At 38.7% G+C, this 20650-nt stretch overlaps 1 protein-coding gene across 6 annotated transcripts in view; it reads left to right on the top strand.

Moving 5' to 3' along the window:
- The window catches only part of DNM3 (dynamin 3), a 180095-nt gene that overhangs the window by 116974 nt on the left and 42471 nt on the right, over nt 1–20650 (top strand). For 3 of the 6 annotated variants that reach the window (XM_031047273.2, XM_034063554.1, XM_034063555.1), the window contains 2 exons: nt 6085–6196; nt 10005–10016. In XM_031047273.2, the coding sequence (XP_030903133.1) occupies nt 6085–6196; nt 10005–10016 (124 nt within the window). The remainder of the gene's footprint in view (nt 1–6084; nt 6197–10004; nt 10017–20650) is intronic. The other 3 variants (XM_034063553.1, XM_034063551.1, XM_034063552.1) reach the window with 1 other exon arrangement.

The following is a 20650-nucleotide window of genomic DNA, read 5'->3' as shown; positions in this document are numbered from 1 at the left end:
AATATTTAAGAATAGAAAAAATACACAAATCCAAGGCATAACTAGCCTTTATCCCCCAAGTCCATTCCATACAAAAAAAATATATAAAGAAAAAGAAGCTTGGGATTTGTTTTTTATGTTTTGTTTTTTTCCTGGAATATTTTCTTTGTGTCATTATTGACAAGAATTCTTTGTATGATAAATAAAGCATAGTATGGTGGATAGGTGTGCAGGTATTGAGATTTAAAACTGGTATTACTGAGCAAAAAGGGGTTCTCAAGGAAAGGAAACAGCAGTGTAAACCTATACCTTCAAGTACAGTGTAACTATCACATTTAAGAAAATTCCTTAAATGACTGTGTGGGATCTGAAGCATTAGTGACACCTACAAGAGACACGGGTGTTGTAAGCATGGGCTAAGTCATGGCTGATAAATTTGATTTAGTCTGCAAGATGGCTTCACCTTGCCTGCTTGCTGTGACCCAGCAAGGTCTGGGTCCCCATGCCCCACACAGGGAAGCACAGGACTGGAGCAGAAGCCATGCTCCCTCCAGTGATGAGGGACTGACAGCTGTGAGCAGCTTTAGCGCTTGTGTGGCCCCAAGGTAGGTTCCAAAACAGGCTTCCATCCATCACCACGAAAAGCATCAAAACTTCTTCTCCAGGGAGTTATGGAATATTTTAGTGCCAGTTACTACTGCAGATTTTGGCCTATGTGATGTTAGCTTTGGCTGCATTTCTGTTCTGGATTACATATAGAACTAAAGATCCTTCATTTTTAAGGCTTGGCTATATACTGATCAGCATATCTTCTGTTAATTTTCACCTTAAAGTTAAAATTGTTTTGTTGTTTATCTGTATTTGTATGTATGAACTTGAAAAGATCCTTACACTTCCAGAAGACCATTTATATGAATTAATTGGTAAAAGTGCTATTATTTCATGACATTGTTTCAGGGACTGTCTCTTTGGCTTTCTGGATATTAAGAAAGAAATCTTCAGAGACATATGTAATTAATTTTAATTAGCATTCACATTAGACTGATCTGAAATGGCATGCCTTGATAGAAAATGTTAGTGATTGCTGTTAATTCAGAACAGATGGTCAATTTTGTTTCTTTAAAATATATGATTTGCAGTGCTTCTAGTACAGGCTTCTTATATGAAAAATAATGCATGTCTTCAAACAGCCATTGCGGAATTACAGGTGTCTAAAATGGTAGACTAAGACTAAGGTTGAATAAGCGGAGTGTATATAGTAGAGTTGCAGGCTGATTAAACAGAGAACATAGAGTAGATTTTCATCCAATATTATTTTTCCTGATTATGCATGAAGTATCTGGATTCTGTTTTCTCCCTGTTTTATTTTAGGTGTCTACTTATGAAACCCATATATATTGTATTATTTAAACTGCAATCAAATAAAATATCCAATAATTGCTTTTTTTTTGTTTGGGATTTTTTTGTTTATGATATAATAAAATTGGGCTCCTCTGAATTTGTTTCTAGATTCCTAATGTTCATTTTAATTTGCTTGCATCCAAATAAAAAGACCAAATATTTACCAAAAATTATTTGAGATCATAAGCAGAGTTGTTTGAAATCCCTGTAGAAAAAGATTGCTTTCTCTTCCAGTCTGAGTAGCTTCACTTGTTTCAGTGCAACAGCTGAAGTTAAATGTGGTTTCGTGTTCTTGGGAGTATTAAAGTGGCTTGTAAGCATCATTCTAAAAATTTCACTACTATTCTTGCTCTGTAATTGCTGTTCTGCCTCCTCCCGTGTTGGCAAGAATAAAGGCATCTTCGTTTAATCTTGGTTTGCATTTTCTCTCTATATAAAAAATGATATGGATATACAGTGCATCTTCTACTGAAATGTTCCACATCCAACTCACTCTAAAAGCTGTCTACAGCTGTGGTTAATTTGTGGGTATGCATCAATATATTTGCATGTATATTAACCAGGTTTGTAATGTGTCTACAGGAGTTGCACTTAAAATCTTTCCAGGTTTGTTGCAGGTAAATATTTAACCCTATTTTAGTATTAAGAAACTGCAAAAGATACTATACATACTGAGGTCTAACAGCTAAATTTGTTCAGGTAGCAAGTAGTTTTGATGTGCAGCTGCTGTAGATGTAGATGTGCATCCACTGTAGCAGGCAACTAGAAAGTGACTTTCAGTTGTGTATTATTCACCTGTTGGTCCCGAATTGTTTAGTTCTGCTGTTTTACAGGCAATCAAGCTTTCCCTATGCAATCTTGACAGCCCAGGCTTCAAGACTAGTGGGACAGGATTCTTAGTAACTCACAACTGGGCTCAGTCGTCAAATTTGTTTGGCTCTTCTCTGTTTCCTCTTGTGCACTTCCAAATACCTTACTCCATTCCTGCATTTTCATGTTAGGATTCTTCCATTATGGGAGGGCTTAAAGAAATGACTATTTAATGCTTATTTCTGGATTAGAAAGTTTACTTTACGACCTTAAATTTATGGAGAAAAGGAATCCAGTACGTTGGGAACAAAGGTAATAGTAAAGTGAAGAGGTTGTAAGATAAGCAAAGTTGTAGCTGCGTATCTGCTGGACTTTCAAATAGTGATCCTGGCATAGAGAAGGTGTGCCCTGAGTGTGGAGCCAGTCTGGAACTAGAAATTATGCTTTTAGTCCAATTGTCCATCTTCATTAACAAGTATGTTGTAGGTTTTTTTCTGGAATACAGTTCTTGGGGTTTATTTATCTAGAGTGTAATACAATATGCAGGTAACAAATGATAATCTTTCATATTTTTCACTCTGGAAAAAAGTATTATTATGTTAATTTCCAGTAATGGCACTATAGATACATTTTCATGTTCTATGCAGGATATTAAATTACAATTACAAGACCCTACAGGAGGAAGCAGCATAGGTGTATGTGGTATATACATATAAATTTACACACAGCTTACCTGTTCATATAATCACATATCAAAAATATTAAACATTCAAGAGAAATGTTGCATGCAAATTGTGTTTTAGGTATATTCCCTTTTATCGTAACTGTTTAGTTACTACAGTCCCTTAGAGTTAAAGGTGCCTGAATATCAACAAGATTTGTATTGTTCAGAGTTCATCTTTCTGCTTCTGGGTATCCTGCATTATATCATTCTCTTGGATGCATAATAACCCTGCCATAAAGATGACAATGAGAACATGATCTCACTATATTCCATGTGGAGTAAGTAGGTGAGGATTGAGTAGTAACTGGTTTTGTGCTGATATCTTCAAAAGTTTTAAAATGTGGAAGAGAGAACAAACCAGAAAATCTGAATTGTTTTCAAGAACACTTTTACAGCTTTCCATGAGACGCCAGTGGATTCCTAATGAGTAAAACATGTTAATGTTTTTTTGTAAGATTCCACTAGTAACAGAAAAAGGACACACTCTTTTCAGAAGTTACTTTGGCTTTTTCCTTTGTGAAGTTCCTATGCCTGTCAGTCTTTCTGGAAGAAAGGCAAACGAAGTCTAGTAGCAAGGCAGCTGATTTGTGAGACAAGCATCCATTTACCTACCCTACTGTAAGCTTTCTACAAGTCCAGGTTCAGCATATGTGTCCTCCAGTTCCTCACTTATGCTGAAACTGACATAATTTGTGGTGGTGGGGTAAGATTCCAACACTAAAATAGTGGAGCTCTCAGATACTACAGGGAAAGGGGCCTTGGTAAGCTGGAGATGTCAGCTGCCTAGCCATAAGCTATCCCTAGACCTAGGAAAAGTCTTGATACAGAGATAGGAATGCAGGACAACAAGCTCCTATGTGTTCAAAGCAGCTGGCAAGAAGCCCTTCTTGTACAAGTAAGATTGATGTACCAAGTCACAAAATACCAAAAAGTTTAATATATAATATGACAGTACTGAAAAAGTGTTTTCACAAGATGGTGTCATGTTGGTTTGCTCTTGTAGGTACATATTTTTGGTACTTCCCAATTGCTATGTTTTACAGCCTTTATTTGCTCTGTGGTTACTAATCTTTTCTGAGAGTACCCTTTTATCATTTCAGATTCCTCTTTCTCCAAAGTTATAGCTGCTTAGTTGAAATAGCTAAAAAACTTATCTCATTAGAAGTTTCTCCTGAGAATCAATTAAAGCTTTTTTTTTTTCCTCTGGCACTTTCATTTTTGCTTCCCTTTTTATTTTCATTGAGTTATTTTGTAAATATGTTTAGTAAATGTTGACTCAGAGTTCTACAATATTGCAAATTTAATAAAATTCAAATGTATTTTTGTCAGTTTAAGGTAACAGCATCTGAAGAGGTCATCCAGGCTATTATTTGCTTTAAGGCAGGATTAGTACATTTGGATTCAGGGAAAAAAGGTCTTAATTTTAAATTTCTAATCAAGTAAAAAAACCCATAGAGCTTTCAGTCATTCATGTGGTCAGTACCTTTGCCTGAACTATGGGACCCAACCCTTTAGTGCCTCTGTCCCTTTGCAGGCTGGTTTCTCTGGGAAGGAAGCATAGGTGTGTTGACCTGAGCAGTACTGATACACACTATGGTGGCATCTCTGTTCCAAATGCCACAAACAGTAGTGCAGGCCTAGTGCTGAACATGCGTGCCTGGCTGCTCAGATGTAGACATTGAAATGGGTGAGAATTATGTCACTGACTTAAGGAAATCTGAGTATGTCCTTTATCCTTTTCAGTTTTGAATGTGATCTATAAGCCTGCTAAAAATACCTGATTTCCCTCTATTCAGAGGTGGGTATACTCTTATTGCCATACTGTGGTTTCATGGCTGATAATTTAATGACTAGATGTCATGGCTGCTTCATGCTCAGTATGAATGCTTACTGTTCAATTACAATTTTTCTACCTGTTTTTTATCTGCTTCCTGAGACTACCCCTAAAAAGCAAGGCTAGGAGACGTCTGGTGACTTCGTTAGTAAGGGAAATGCACTTTGTGAGTGGGAGTTACATCAAGTCGGTTGTATCCTGGCAGTGTGACAGTGAAATCCCACCAGTCCCTGAATGCTAAGGAAATTTGTCTAGGCAATGATAATAATAGCTTTACTTGCTGGTTCTATAGTGTATTCATATTTTTTCCCCCCTCAAAATATGTGGCAGAAGTTATCTCTGGGGTTGCATAATGAAACAAAAGGAACCCTTGTCACTGTTGTCTTTGAAAGTGAAGTAATCTCCATCAACCCCCCTTCCTACTCCCACTCCCCCTTCTACATGGCTTGCTAAGGAGCAAAACCAGTCTGGTTGTGATGGAAGATTAATTCTTGTGTAAATGTTAAGATCTAGCAAAATGTGGTTTCCTAACTTTTGTCAGCTAAGCTTGTGGCCTTTCCTAAAAAGACTGTTGGCTGACAAATTTACAACAATCTGGTCTGTATATAGAATTTGAATTCAAAACCTAATGGCTAAACCGTAAGGGGAAAATCTGTTCTGTTTATTGGAGACTTTACAAGTACCACCTTCCTACATACGTATTTTTCCTCCTTTCTCTATTCTTCCATTAACTGATTCCCTATATTTATCTAATTATGTGAATTACCTGCAAGAGGTGTTATTCAAATGTGTCCCAATTTTTTTTACGATGAAGGCAGACATCAGAGCTTGTGCAGTTTGTTTAAAATGCCTGATCATCATTGTTTTCTTTCCCCTTTCACTGATGTCTAAAATATATATATATATATGTATATATAATGCACTGAAAGGATTTAACATGGGAAAAGTTGCATCATTAATTTTTTTGATATTTATTAGTTACAGCAGCAGTCGTGACACATGCAGTTTTGATGGCGCGTCTTACGTGTTTGCCCTCTGCATCACCACAGTGTTGTTTTCCTAAAAGTGCTCCATTTTGGCAAAAGCTGGAAAATTGATTTGGAATAGTTTCATGGTGTTTTCAGATGATTATTATTTCTGGAGCTGTGCTGTAGCATTCTAAGGTACTTTCAAGCACTCCGTGTAATTATTAAACAAGTACCTATCCCATAAACTCTCTTGTCTAAAACGATTACCAAGTAATTTCTGACCCCAAAGGATTTTTAATTTAAAATGCTGTGTGCATGATACAGAGTAGTAAAATGCTAGTTTTACAATGTGGTGCTCTTTGTTCTAGGAATGTTTACAAGGATTACCGTTTCCTTGAGCTAGCCTGTGACTCCCAAGAGGAGGTGGATAGCTGGAAGGCATCTCTGCTACGAGCCGGTGTCTATCCTGATAAATCCTCAGTAAGTTCAATAGCTCACTAGCTTTCCAGTAGCTGCTCTGTTTGAGTCAGAAAGAACAATCGTATCATCTGGGAAAACACAGTGTCTGCAAATATCTCAAGAAATGCTAGCCTTTTTGTTGTACTCTTCTGTGGTAATTTTGAAATATTTTAAGATAAATTTGTGAGTCAAACCTCAATATTCAAGAAAATAAACCCAAACAAACCAAACCTTCCAAAATCATAAATGTTTTTTGCTGGATCTATGTAGTGAAAGTTGAGTAATTTGGGGTTTCTGGAGCTTCGTTCTTTCTGTTAATGTCTTCTAAGGTAAAGATGTACTTTGAAGAGTTTATTCCCTCAAGTTCTGTATTACAGAACTGACAGAAGCATTCCAGGCAATCATGTATATTTATTTTACTGATTTACTGCATGGTTTTTGTGTATGAAATGCATGCTACACCTTTCCAAGGGCAGTTTTACTCAGCTAATTGTCGTGTGGAGAAAATTGAACAGAATAAAAGCCTCTATTAATTTAACATAAAAGACAGAAAAGTCAGGAAATGAAATATGCCCAACTACCATTTCATATTTTTGGGGCTTAGTTATTTTAATATTTAATATCAACTGAGTGATTGAGGAGATGTATGCAGAAACAAGGCTGACTAGCAAAAATACCTGCCATTTGAGCTTTTGAAAGTTTCTGTAATGCATGGTGCACCTTTCTTCAGTAAGTCTGCTGGTCCACTAGATTCCTTCAGTGGAAAATCTGGTTTTAGAAATGGTGCTTTGATTTGGATGGAATTTGTTCTTTCTGCTTGTTTTCCATTGGAAGGCCCAGTCCCTTGAGTCCAGGGTCTTGTGCTGTCTTGTATGGCTTCATCTTTCTCTTCCTCATATTTCTCTTGTGATACCTCCATGGCTTCCTGTATAATTTTGTCTGTATCTTCTCTGGCTGCTATTTAGCAAACAACCCTCAGCTTTGTCTCTTCATACCAAGTTTCGAGGCTACCATTAACAGATAAATCAGAGACTTCATGAACTGCTGGATTCTCCAATTATTGTAAGAATAAACATTGATGATGATAGCAATGCTGATTTTTTTTAAGAATAGTTCAAATACAAATTTAGCAGGAGACCTACCAGGTATCTGAGACTTTACCTTAAAAAAATACATAAAATTTGGTGACTCCAGTATGTTGCCTGTGTCAGTAAATTACTTCCTACCTAAGACATCAAAAGTAATTTTACAAGGATTAGTTACAAGATGTTACCTAATTAACTACTAGGGACAAAATACTGTATTGTTTTGTGTTTTATTTTCCTTGCTCAGGTTTTCATAATGATGTTGAAAAAGCCTGTTGCTGCCTCTGGTTTAATCTTGCATTCTGTGACATGTTTATCATATTTATGTATCTTTTATTTTATAACAAGATGGATTAGATGGATTCTAAACTCTTTGGTCTTCCTGTCTCTCCCTTCCCCTAAAAATATTTTGAATTCAAAATATGTTTATAAAGAATTCTTGCTTTTGTTTAAAGATGGTCTATCAAGGGAGTCTTAGACAGAAGATGAAGACTTCTTTGAAAGACAGAAGTAGACGGGAGTCAAAATTCAGTTCTTCTTTGAGCTGGAATTATCTTTACATTACAAAAAGAGTGAATAGTATTGTTCCAACCCCCTGTAGTTTGAAATTCACCCAGTAGTCTTATCAAGCTCTTCAGGAAAGATGCCTGATCCTACCCTAGTCTTTCAAAGCACTTTGTTCCTGCAGGACTAGGGGTCCAAATGTGCACTGCAAGTCTACTGTTAAGGTTTTGAATTTACAAAGTGAAAGCTCCAAGGCCCAGGATACCTTAGAAGTTCCAGTGAAACCTAAATAAAAATCATCACCATTTCATTAAAATCCTGTGCATACTCCACAGTGTCACACCTTCCTCTGACAGTCTAAAATAGTTATAGAGACACTCAGTCTTTCATTCTGCTTCAAAGATTTAGAGACCATGTTTTTTTGTCAGAGAGACCGCCAGGAAATAACAGCAACTCACATTTTCTTCAGTGCTTCCCCACAGCTTTTCGAACCCAGAGTTAAAAAGGCAAAGAGGTACCCTAGCCCCTTCCCAGACTGACCTTCTCACTCTTTTTCATCTGCATGTCACAGCTGGGAACTTTGAGTATCCAAGGCTTTGGCACCAGAAGCAGAAAAATTGCTGCTTAGAAATGAAAAATAGATTAATAGTGCTGTAAACCTGGAGTACTGCAATGGTGAAGCTGGCCTGCTTTCTGTAACTGCCAGAGCAGTGTGCGCGGCCTGGAATTTGAAAACTAAGCTGTGTGCTTTCATTAACAGTTCTGCTGCTTGCATACAAGGACATTGATGTAAAACCCAACTCAGTTGCCCCTAGCTGGGTTCCTTCTGCAGTGGCAGGAAAAGTAGAACTTTGTCACTGAATTAGAGATTTGTTTTGAATTCTCACCAGGGGCAAATCTCCCAACCAAAAGCATTAACTTTTCTGTTCTCTTTTTTTTTTTTTAGTAATGCTACTTAAAATTATGTGATTACAGTAGAAATGGGGCTCAGTACTTACTGATGCTAATGTGAAGTTTCTATTACTGATTTAATCCTGTAAGCTAAGTCCAATGCTGTTGCATTTTTATTTTTCCCTAAACAAAACTCCATTTCTCTAGTTCCTCACTTCATTTTGCCTGCCTTGAACACATGGGGATGCACACTCATGTTTATATATTCACTCTCTTGTTAACCATCTTTAATCCCTCCTCAGTGTTGCTCTATGAGCCCTGAATTCTTCTGCAGCTTGCCAAGTCATCTCTTTCCCCCAGGAGATTTGCTTTTGTCAGGACGTGGGCTTTGACAGCCACTGGGATAGCACTGAATCAGTGTTTTTATTTTTTCAACCCATATGCAAGTCAGCTTGCTTGATATAAATCACACTGTGGCCAATTCACTTTGAAATGGAATATCCATTTACCAGCTGACTTTACTGCTGGGTTTCTGGGCTGATGCATCCAAAAAACCTCCTTTTTTAAAAAAATGACTACAACTTTGTGACTAACCTTTCCAGACTATATTTTTCAGCTGTAGGCTGGTGTTTATTTTGGCTGACTTCCCGCTGTATAATATACATTGTTCATGCCAGCTCGTGGCAACACTCACAATTCAGAAAAAAATTGCAGATGTTTGTCGTAAGTTGATCTGCACACTTTACCTTGCTAGCACCATCCATTCCTTTCCTCTGTCCCCTAATGCCATCTCCTCCTTAGTTTTATCACTAATCTAAAAGTTCAATATTTGGTTTTTAAAAGGCATTGGATCACAAACTTTCCATTCATTGGCACGTTGTAGGGAGTGGCTGTCATGCAAGGCTAAGCAGACATGTTTGGTGGCTTGCTTTGCATACTAGAAGTTGAGTATTACCAGTGCATGAAAATCCCTCTGGCTTTCATCCCACCCCTAGATCATTTCAGGCCTCATTTTCTTCTCCCTTGTGTTAGTGCCCACCACCTTCCCAGGATCTGCTCCTGTTTTACACTAATGGAAGCAAAAGTGGAATCAGAGTGTTTGTGTAGAGAGGAAATTTTGAAAAAAAGTGTGAATTTACAACTTTGCCGAATGTTTTCGACCCTTTGCAAATGTCCTGTGCTCCCCCTGGAAGCTGTCTAACTAAAGGTGTCAGGGAATGTTCATTGAGGCAGTTCCTCATTTGGTTTGAGCTATTTCCAGAATTGTACAAGTTAGACTGAATGCATGTAAATTAATGTATCTAACACTTCTTTTCTCCCCTCTTTCCTCCTTGCTGCATCCTGCTAAGGGGAACAACAAAGTAAGTTGTTTGTCCTTTTACAAAACCCTTTTGTATCTTCTCTCAAGTCTTTTGTCAGGAAAATTGGTTTATCTTCTGGTTCACACAGCTATTGCCTGATGCTGGTAACAGCAAACTCCTATTAAAAATGTGGGTGCAAAAGTGTCTTCTAGAAAACTATTAATGGCTCTTTGTTTTAATTCTGGGGAACAAGATGTGTTAAGTGTTGCTGAGTGTTGTTTTTTAAGGCAGTTCAATAAGAATGATACTATAAAACAGTATTGGGACCAAATATTATGAAGGTATAGTAATAAAGACCTTCTGAGGAAAGGTTACTACAGTCTGATGAAACTCATTACAGCTGCATTTTTTGACCATACATCAAAGCTTGTATTAATGGGCAGTTATAAAAAGCCAGCACTAAAGTCTTAAATAACAGATTTGCTGGCGTTGTTGGCTAAGCTGAACTAGATCAGTGTACTGGCTTTGAAGGTGCCTTAAAATGGATGGAGGAGGGTGGGGTCAACATTTGACTTGGCTTCTAGACCCTTGATGTGTTCCAGCTGGACAGCAACAGAAGGGTGTGGGGTGTGGAGAGGGAGAACTGAAATATGCATGGTAGAGTTTTTTTGAAAGCAAGCAGCACATTAAAAGGCAGTTTTGCTGATGTTGATCTGATAAACTAATAATCAACCAGGGTTAGTACTTTATTTTATGCCATTTTTACTGAGCTTAAGAATGGAAATTGCACATTTCACACTTTGGAATATGATGTAGAGAGAATTTGTCATACCACGGAAAGAAGTTATACAGCTTTTGCACTTCCTCCCCTTCCCCCCCCCCCCTAGTTTTGGTATATTAACCCTTAAGAAGATGTATTTATGTATCTGGAGCATCAAAAGGCATTTAACAGCAAATGTTGAAAGTAGCCCCTGAAGTATTATCTGTACCATCTCACTGTGAAGCATTTGGGAAAGGCCCAGGCAAGTTTTAAGTGTTATGAAGGTTGAGGAATTTTGTCTGCTTTTAGTTCTTGTGTTTTTAACCAGGTTTTGAGTTCTATTGTCTCCATAGTAGCTCGGACTGAGTAGCCCAGCTCAGGTTCAGAGAAGTGGTGTGTTGATGGCAAGGGGAAAAGATCTTTACATCAGGGTAATGTTTACGTTTGTTTACAGTACAATGACTTAAGACTTTGCTGCTGCAGTGGATGATGTTCTGGTCTCCATAGGAGAAAGATTAGACTGTAGACACTCTGTCAAGGGAAGTGGGGAATAGATGAGGCACGAAAGAGCTCTTGGGGCTAGCAGAAACAGAGTCTGGAGTTCAGGAGCTGCATGGACTAGCTCTGTTTTCCAGAGTCCTGACCTATGCAATACCCTACAGAGGTCAGGACCAGTAGCATCTGACATAGAATTAGTGGCTAGCTTAAGAGAGGACACCCATAAGCAAATACAGGAGAAACCTGTGAGATATGAGGACTTGTGGAGGTGTTAGATCTCCTTTCACTCTGAGCAAAGGGCAGTTCTTGCTGTATGTTCAGAAGTGTTCTCCCTCTGGCCTGGGCTATCATCCAGATGGTAATTCCAAAAGAAATTTCCAGAAAGACATCTTGGTCTTTCTCTTGGACACAGTTCCTTGTAAGGATTCTTGTATCCTTTTCTGTGTCTCCTTATTCTCTTTCACACAGGTTATTCATGCTGGATTCTGGAGGCTACATTACCCTAGTTGAACAGGTAGAATTAACCTGCAGCTGCCTGTAGGGGCTCAAACCCCACAGACATCTTGAGATTTCTGCACCTAGTGGCGTGAAAAATTAAATGGGTAAACCTGAAGGGGACAAGAAAGTTTTTGAGAAGGAATTGGGGGAAGACAGGAATGGAAGACTGAGGGTGATGATGGTTTCTCAAATCTTTTTATGCAGCTTTATACTGCAAAGCTGTATAACCCTTCTTTACTGTCCTGGTCCAGATTGACTTGATTACTAGTAGAGCTGTAACCCTCCTGCTGGTAATGCCCAGTGTGGCATTCATACTGTGGATCATGTCATATGCAGATATGTGAAGATCCTGTACCCAACCATACCTCTGCCTTTAGTTTTGCATTCTTAGATTTACAAAAATAAAAATAAACATTGGGGTAATGAGTTCCTATAAAAATGTGGAGGAAGGGAATTGAAGAGGGTTTATAATCGTCAGTGGGCTACTAATCATTTTATTTTTACTTTTTATTGTTGCACAATCGTTAACATGAGGGTTTTTTTTTTCCACATAGTTAAAGATATATATATCTTCAAAAGCTTTGTTGGATAAAATCTGTAAAAGGGTCCTGTAGAATGAGGGAATGAAGACCTATCTCATGCAGCGAGCACATGCTGGCAGGCCGCATCTTACTAATATGAAAATTGAACTACTCTTCTCAGCCTTGCACAGAGGAAAAGTGGTGGAACATTGCACAGAGCATTGTACTTTTAGTCCAGGTACTGAAGACAGAGGAACTGAATGCTTCTGAGTGTCTTAATCCCCCATTGTGAATTTGCTTCCTCCTCTGTCCATCTTCATCATCCTCATTAAAAAAGAAAGCCAAAGAAATGCCCCCAAACCAGCCCTCCAGAGCCTGCTATTTGAAAACAATAGCAAAACCTGTAACATCCTCATGAAGCCCATCTTCAGGATGTGTCAAAACATTGTTAGGTTAAAAGATGAGATAGATGCTGTGTCCTCATGAAATTTTGATTCAGAATACGTAGATACTAAAAAGAAGTGACACTTTTTAATACCAAAAATAACCTTTTTTCTTTGCATCCTTAAGCCCTGAGCTAGGCAATTATTTCAGCTTAATTTGAAGAATCAAACACTTTTATTATGAGCTCACACTTGAGAAAATTCAACTTGGAAAATAAAAATCTGATTAAATTACTTTTTTGTGGATAACATGGAATCATAGAATAGTTAGGGTTGGAAAGGACCTTAAGATCATCCAGTTCCAACCTCCCTGCCATGGGCAGGGACACCTCACACTAAACCATATCACTCAAGGCTTCATCCAACCTGGCCTTGAACACTGCCAGGGATGGAGCATTCACAACCTCCCTGGGCAACCCATTCCAGTGCCTCACCACCCTAACAGTAAAGAATTTCTTCCTTATATCCAATCTAAACCTCTGCTGTTTAAGTTTCAACCCGTTACCCCTTGTCCTATCACTACAGTCCTTAATGAATAGTCCCTCACCAGCATCCCTGTAGGCCCCTTTCAGATACTGGAAGGCTGCTATGAGGTCTCCACGCAGCCTTCTCTTCTCCAGGCTGAACAGCCCCTTACCTTTTAATTATTTTGCATTGCTGCACTTGCTGATACCCTTTACAAAACACTTAGAACTGAAGTATAGAAATCCTGTATTCACATCTCAGTGAATTTGTCGCAGATAATACTCTGTGTGTGAACATTCACTGAATATAAGTTCAGTTAGTGTAATTTAGTTTGAATTTTCTCTTGGGAAAATAGGATTCCCTTTGAAAGGAGGAGGAAAATACTCTCCCTGCCAGGTCAGTTTGCCTGTTATTCCTTAAAATACTTCTTGGTGACATATTAATTGCTTAGATTCAAGTCTGTCTTTTTTTCTTTTTTTTTCCCTCATTTTTTTCTATGAGGGGGATAGTTTTACTAAGCCCAGATTCCAGATCAGCTACTTCATTAAGAAGACCAGATGTCCTCCTGGCTCTTTAGACGGCCCTGGAAAATAGGAACTTAGTGATACTCGTTCTACCTACATATATAACAACAGCACTCACAGTTCATCTATTTCATGCTTGGCTATTGACATGTAAATGCAGATATAGTGCCAGAAGCCATATGTATCTTTCTTTGCATTGTAACAAGGCTCCGATGCATTCTTTTTCCAATTCGGCCATGTTTCTGAAGGGTCTTCAATCACCCCCGAGACATAAACTCTGACTGAGCCAGTTACCAGCTCTGATGATGCCCTGCAAGTGCCCAGGCAAATTCAAACTGAAGCTCTGGGATTGCTGAAGTCTGTTCAACTTAAGTTCCTAAACTAGAAAAAGTAAAGATTCATAACAAAACCGGGTTTGTTGCATAGTAGTATGTTGAAAAGCAAACTCTACTAATATGTCAGAGTATAAAATGGTGTAGAAAGAAGTGTAAACCCTGCATTCACTGGTTTTACTTTTTTTTTCTTTCTTTTTTTACTAATGTATTTTAGAAAAGGAAGGCATTGCATTCTAGGAAAAGAAGAATCCATTTCAGTTTAGTCTAAAATTGGCTTCAGGCCAACTAGGTTTAAAAATAACTTTTAAATGAAGTGTTAATATTTTTTATTTTTTTTTTAAGTGGAAAAATGCCATGATTTTATAGACAGTGTTTCAGTCATTGCTTTGAACAGATGAATTGAATTTTACAATGAAGTCACGGTGCAAAAGAGCAGACCAAGCAAGTGAGTGTGCATGCTCACACATGCTGGGTCAAAAGCAGTCCAAAATTCAGGGAGCAAAGGAAATGGCAGTCTGTTTTTCAGCCCTTTCTTGCTGCTTCACTGTTTCAAGAATATGAAAACATGTTTCAGATAAAAACTATCTTCTTGTTCTTCTAAATATTTACTAGTTCAAACTAAACTAGATGCAACCTTGTTCCCTGAATGTGCTCCAAGAAACAGAGCAGCCCTGGTTTATATTCTTGTATGAGTAAAATAATTGCTGGCAGGAGAGAGTTAAAAATGTACAGGGGAAAAAGAGATTCAGTATTGCATCAGTTGCACTGACTGTAACAAGATGCAGGCTAACTGACTGAATGGTTTCAAAACCAGTCCCCTCAAAGCTGGTAACTGCCTATCAGAGGTCGGGGGTTCAATAGCTGTCACAGGGTTTTACATTTCTGCTGTTAAATGGGACTGCTGACATTAAGCAAACTCCAGGAAATTTAGAAGCAAGCAAACTTCTTTTATTTTATTCCTGTAACGTATCCGGGGGGGGGGGGGGGGGGGGGGGGGATGGGGTGGGTGGGAATGGGGAGGGATGGGCTTTTTTCTGAGCTTTTGGCAGGCATCTGCATATTGAAAATATTTTTAAATTCTTCATTCTTTATGGCACAGCTCATTTTTGCCCCACTTCCACTCTGATGAAGGATTTCATTGAAGCTCTAGAGAAACGTGAAAACTCTGGTGATGAAGTTTCAGATTATAGAACATAAGTGTCAGCCCTGTTCTGGACATATAGTGAGATTTGACTTGGGGAAGGCAATAAAGGTGTCAAGCCTTGAAGGATGCTTTGCCAGCCCTGGTCAATGAGCACTGAGTTGGCTGGTGGAGGAGAAAGTGCTTCTGGACTGTGCTGTACCAACCTCTGTCATAAAGGTCTTTTGGACTCCAGGCTGGAGTCCTTGTGTCTCCAGGTCTCAGAATAGCTGCAGTCAGGAAGATCTGATTGCCCCTTTAGTGCAACAGTGTGTGGTCATTCGTGAGGGGCATTGAATAGAAGGGGAAACTCACAAGTGTCATAAGGCTTTAGGACAATCTTAAAATACCTTCCTTGTCTTCCAAATCAGTAATTGCACAAAAATCTACTCCTAAGGAGTAATTGGGAGTAAATAAAAAGTTGAAAGGTTTTTTTTCTGCCAAAAATGTCACCAGACTCACCCTTCCATAGCATTTACAGTATTACAGGAAATGTAGTCATTGGACATGAGGGTGGAGGGCAGTTGGCGAATGGCCAGATACTTCTTTTTTCTCATTTACAAGGGAAAACAAGATGATCAGGAGAAACTGAATACTGTTTTCCCTGACTCCATTTTGGGCAAAACCCAATATATGCAATGTCTAGTCTGATACATAGTTCATCCTGAACTTCTTTAACCTTTCCTACCTATCTCTTTTTGTGGACTTTCCATAAGGCAAGTCAAACTCAAGCCCCATGTTCTTCAGGTAAAATCCTCCATTCTGGAGCTGCATTCTTGACTCGTATAACTCCTTCCATCATGTCATGTGTTCCTATTCTGTGATCACTCTTCAGCTCCTGTCCCAGCTGTTTCCCAGATCCATTGTGGCCTTTGATTGACTGATACCTTCCTTGTCCTGGTTGTTCCCTGTTTGTTGTATTTTATGACACAATATATTAAGTGTGCCAGTTTTGGAGAACTGGTATTTCCCATGAGGAAGAGCTTGCTATGGATGTTTTGATCAGTGCAATTCTTGCACTGGCAGGTGCAAAGAGTATCTTTTATACCCTTGTTCCTAAAATCCCTGTTCCTGCAGTTGAGAAACAAGTGGCCTTACCCTGTTTCCTTTACATTCTTTTTCTTTTAAATTGAACTTGTGCTCTTTGTTATATGCTACTCTGCAGGACATGCCTCTTAACCTGATGAGTAAATGCATATGCTCGGAAATGGTTTAATTGCAACCAGTCTAGGTCACGGAAAGAGTGGAAGATGGGCATGGTAAAATCAATGGCATCAACTTACACAGATGTAGAATTTCACCTGTAGTACGTGGGTGTGCTGTCCTTAGTGTTGTATTTAGGGGACTGTTGGTTTTTTCATGCTTTCTGTAGTCTGATTAGTGTTCTGCTAAAATAAAGTCCTTTCCTAGAGCTACTCCTGGCATTGTCTGATTGAGGCTGTGATTTCTGCCCCATGTCATATTTCTTTTATTTAGTTCCATCTTATTTGTACAGTTCCTTTTGTAAGCCGCAGCATGATGCCTTTCCAGCAGCTGTTTTTAATACTGTGAATAGATACTATTTGTCTAGAAGCTACAGTCATGGACTAGGATCCCATTTTACAAACTTAGAGTGAAAACATGGTTCTCCTTGCAGTTAAAGAAGACGTGAGAGAATTGATGGATAATTGTGAAACAGTGTCCTGTCTGTGGTTTTTGTTAAATGCTTGTCACTAGCCTTGTGTGCCTCTGGAAGTAGAGGGTCTTGAGGCAAACTACCTCTTTGTCACTGCTCTGACTAGAGCATTATTTTGATACTAATGAATTCTGTAAACAAGGAGCATGTTTTGTTTCATGGGAGTTCTCTCTTCAAGCCTGAGAAGGCAGTCCTGGAGCAGGACTAGCAAAATGTCTTAATCCTTTGTCTTTAAAAACACCTCATTCCAATATCTTTTGAGTATGCGGTAATTTCTTTCTGCCTATCTTTTTTAAAGAACAAGTGGTGATTAATTCTCCTGCTTATTTACCAGATTCTCTTCAGTTAGTCTTTAAAATTTAATAGTAGTTATTTGAATGTCTGTCCTTACATGGTGGAAGCATCTCAGGTTAGAGTATGACTGGAAATTTGCTCAAGTGGTTTTGTTAGGTCAGTTGTTTAAGTGATTTAAAATCAGGAATCCTTGTAACCTGTAAGATGTAAGCAAGTGTATGAAGTTCTCCATCTTTTTGTTTCAAAGGATTTTGCCTTTGACAGAGTGTGTATGTCTGTTTCTCAGGTATGCTTAGTGGGCTTCCTTTAGCGTATACAAGTATGAACATTTTCCCATCAAAATTCTGATAGGATCCCACTGGGGAATTGCATGTATTTCTGGGGGTCTGTGTCTAGAATAATCTGTGATTATTACTTCCAAGTCTGGATCTCCTGCCTGTAGACTACTTCACTGTCATTTTCATAGACAGTGGGTCCTTGGAAGCAGAAGCTCAGCTGTCCTGAGGGCCAGGTTATTAGGTAATTGTCTATAGGCAGCACAGACACATCTTTTCCCTGGTAAGGCCCAGGAACATTGCCATTTCATGAAAGAATAAAAGGATGCAGCACTTCCCAGTGTTATCTCTTCCTCTTTTATGTGTTGCTGGGTTTTCAGGCCAAGTCATTCCTGCCTATGTTTTTTCTTGTTAAGTCTTCCATTTCAGGTGTGGGAATGGTTTACTTGACCTAAATGATGCTCCTGTTTTAGAGCAGTTGTTTGTATCTTACTTGCAGCTCCTTTTTTTTCCCTGGGAGAAACTCTTGTTTTTTCAGTACTGGTGGCCTATAGGCTGCTCTTTCATAGCTTTTTATAAAATATATTTTATCATATATAGAGGAGCACTAAGCTATCTACCAGAGTTTACAGATAGGCAAATACCTGAAAGTTTGTCACAACTACTCTGTTCCTTCCAAATTCAACCCCCACTGACAATGGAAAATTAGAGGTCAAATATCAGTGATGCTTACTGCTTTTGTTGCTGAGAATTTTGGTAAAAACACTGCTTTACTATGGTAACTCCACAATCCCTTGGGAATGACTCTTCAGTGCTTCCAACTGTCAGGTTTCTTTGTGACAAGTTTCTGGCTATATCCTGGAAAATTTCTGAAGTCTGCTATGGATCTACAGCAGCTGAAAATACAGGGAGCAGCATAAACTAAACCACGTTGTATTTAGTATGAAAAGGAGTGATTTTGGGCAGGGGAGATTTCCAGTGCAAATTAAAATGTCCACATTCACACTTAACAAGCTAAAAACTCATTAGAGAGCAAAGTAAAATTACTAGTAAGTTGCTACCAAGTTTCCACTCTGTCCTCCTGGCCATCTGCAAAAACTAAGCGGCTTTGCTGCAGAACGTAAGCTCTGCTTGACACAGAATGCTTTTGTTAATATTCCTACCTGGAATCTCCAACAGTAGAGTTTTTTAATCAGTCCAAGTTCAGGCATCACGGTGTTCAGATCAGGTCATTTGTTTGGAAACCACTGTAATTTCTCTTGTTTTTATGATCTTACTTTACTGAATTTAAAGTCTCTTTGCTGGAAGATACACTTAAAAATACACAACACGCTTCCAAATTTCGTGTTGATCTAAAAAAAAAAAAAAGGAATTAAAGAAAAATAATACTTATAGCCAAAGTTTTGTATTGCAAGTTATATCCATCCCTTCTCTGGATAGAATACTACTTCTTGCACAGCCTGCTGTGTGTCTGATAACATACTCCAGAGAGGCTGCGCATGCAGCAAGCTTTTCATTCAGTTTCGTTGGGCGTAGTACAGCAGGATATTTAAATCCATAACATGTAGTTATAAAGGATGCAAAATGTATTGAAATCCAGGCTTTATATATCCTGAGAGTATGACTGCATGTAGTCAACAGAGAAGCACTCTCCAATGATGTAACAAAAAGAGTTCTTTTCACGTTTCTTCCCAGTTTGCATTAGACATGTCATACAAGAACTGGAATATGAGGCAGACTTTGCAAGCAGCCATGGCAGTGCTTACTGCTTTTTGGGTTTCCCAAAGAGAACTGTGCTCAGTAGGTTGTTCTGCTGCCAAAGGTTTTATCATGTGAACTGAGTATCGTAACGGAACAGACAACACCATCTTCATGTGTTTTTAGACATGTTATTTACTGGGGTTTCCCTGAAGAAAGCTTGGGGATTCTTTCCTTATGAGTCACTAACCAAGTGATTGTTTTTGTATAAACTTTCCTTCAGCTGGTTAGAGTTGGAACATGCTGTCTTCTGCTTCTTCTGGGGTCTGACTTTTTTCTTAATTTCTTTTAATAGCTGTTCCTGTAGCCAACAGGATGGTTTGAAACTCGTGGCCTTCCCCCGCACCCTCTCTGAGTTTCATAGTCTTAAAAATCGCTGGTCTAGCTAGCAGAATCTCTGGTGGCAGTCACTATTTGTGTGTAATTCCACTTTTCAGCTTTCTACCTTGTGGTGCTTTTTATACCCTGCACCTTACTTGTGGCTTAGGGAGAATGAGCTGTTGACATTGGCTGAACTGGAGTTTGCATTTTATGTGCTGAAATCAAAACAAAAAGTTGATATTTGACTTCAGAGGCATAAAGGTTAAAAGCTGTAAAGTGCTGTGCTTCCATAATGGAAATCACTAAAGCTGGAGAGACACAATCCATGTCTTATATACCCCTGAATCCTTTCTTGCCCTCTTTCGGTGGCTGCAGTGGACTCTTGCCAGCAGAGCAGTGCAGAGTCACTTTTAATTACCTCCTTCCACTGCTTTTGTTTTCAAGCCCAACTGATGGCGCCAGGGGCTGAACCACAGGGAGATCTCCAGGCAAGTCCTGCTTATGTCCGGCAGCCTTGCCAGGCAGATGCTATACAGCCTGATGCACTTCCTTCTGGTGTTTATTGCATTTTAATTTTCTGTAGCCTGAGACAGGAGCTATGTTAAAATCTAGTAACTCTGTAATACACTTATACATGTGAAAGTCTAAGATACAGTCACCAACTTCTCTTCTACTCCCTGACCTCACTTCACATATTTATACTCTGCATGTACATGCATGCAATTATATATATGTTTGACTTCACAGGTAACATATCCTGTATATACAGATTTGTTAAAATGCCTGGTGTTATTTTAAGCCAAGAATTATACAGAGTTCTTCAGGTCTTTTTCATAACCCAAGATTGGATTTCTTTATTTTTACAGGAACAGGAATGGTTTAGCTGGAATGAAAATGTTCATTCCACTGCATCATTAGCTACAGGCAGTCTTCAGTTGAAGCCTAGCCTATTTTTCATGCTAAAGCTCTAATAGTTTGACTATTAATCAACATGTAGGATGAATTTCTGGGGCTGAGAGAGCTTGTCTGCATGCCTGTAATTTAAGCTGAAGTTGGTTTGGTGTTTTTTAACTCCTCTTATGAAAGGATGGCAGCCAGAAAATAGATTCTGTTTTAAAGAGTTCACTTCCCTTTCACCCCCTTCTAC

The sequence above is a fragment of the Melopsittacus undulatus genome, chromosome 6 (assembly GCF_012275295.1).
Source record: "Melopsittacus undulatus isolate bMelUnd1 chromosome 6, bMelUnd1.mat.Z, whole genome shotgun sequence".
Lineage (NCBI taxonomy): Eukaryota > Metazoa > Chordata > Aves > Psittaciformes > Psittaculidae > Melopsittacus > Melopsittacus undulatus.
The sequence above is the reverse complement of the archived record's forward strand: the minus strand, read 5'-3'. Positions and strand labels throughout refer to the sequence as shown.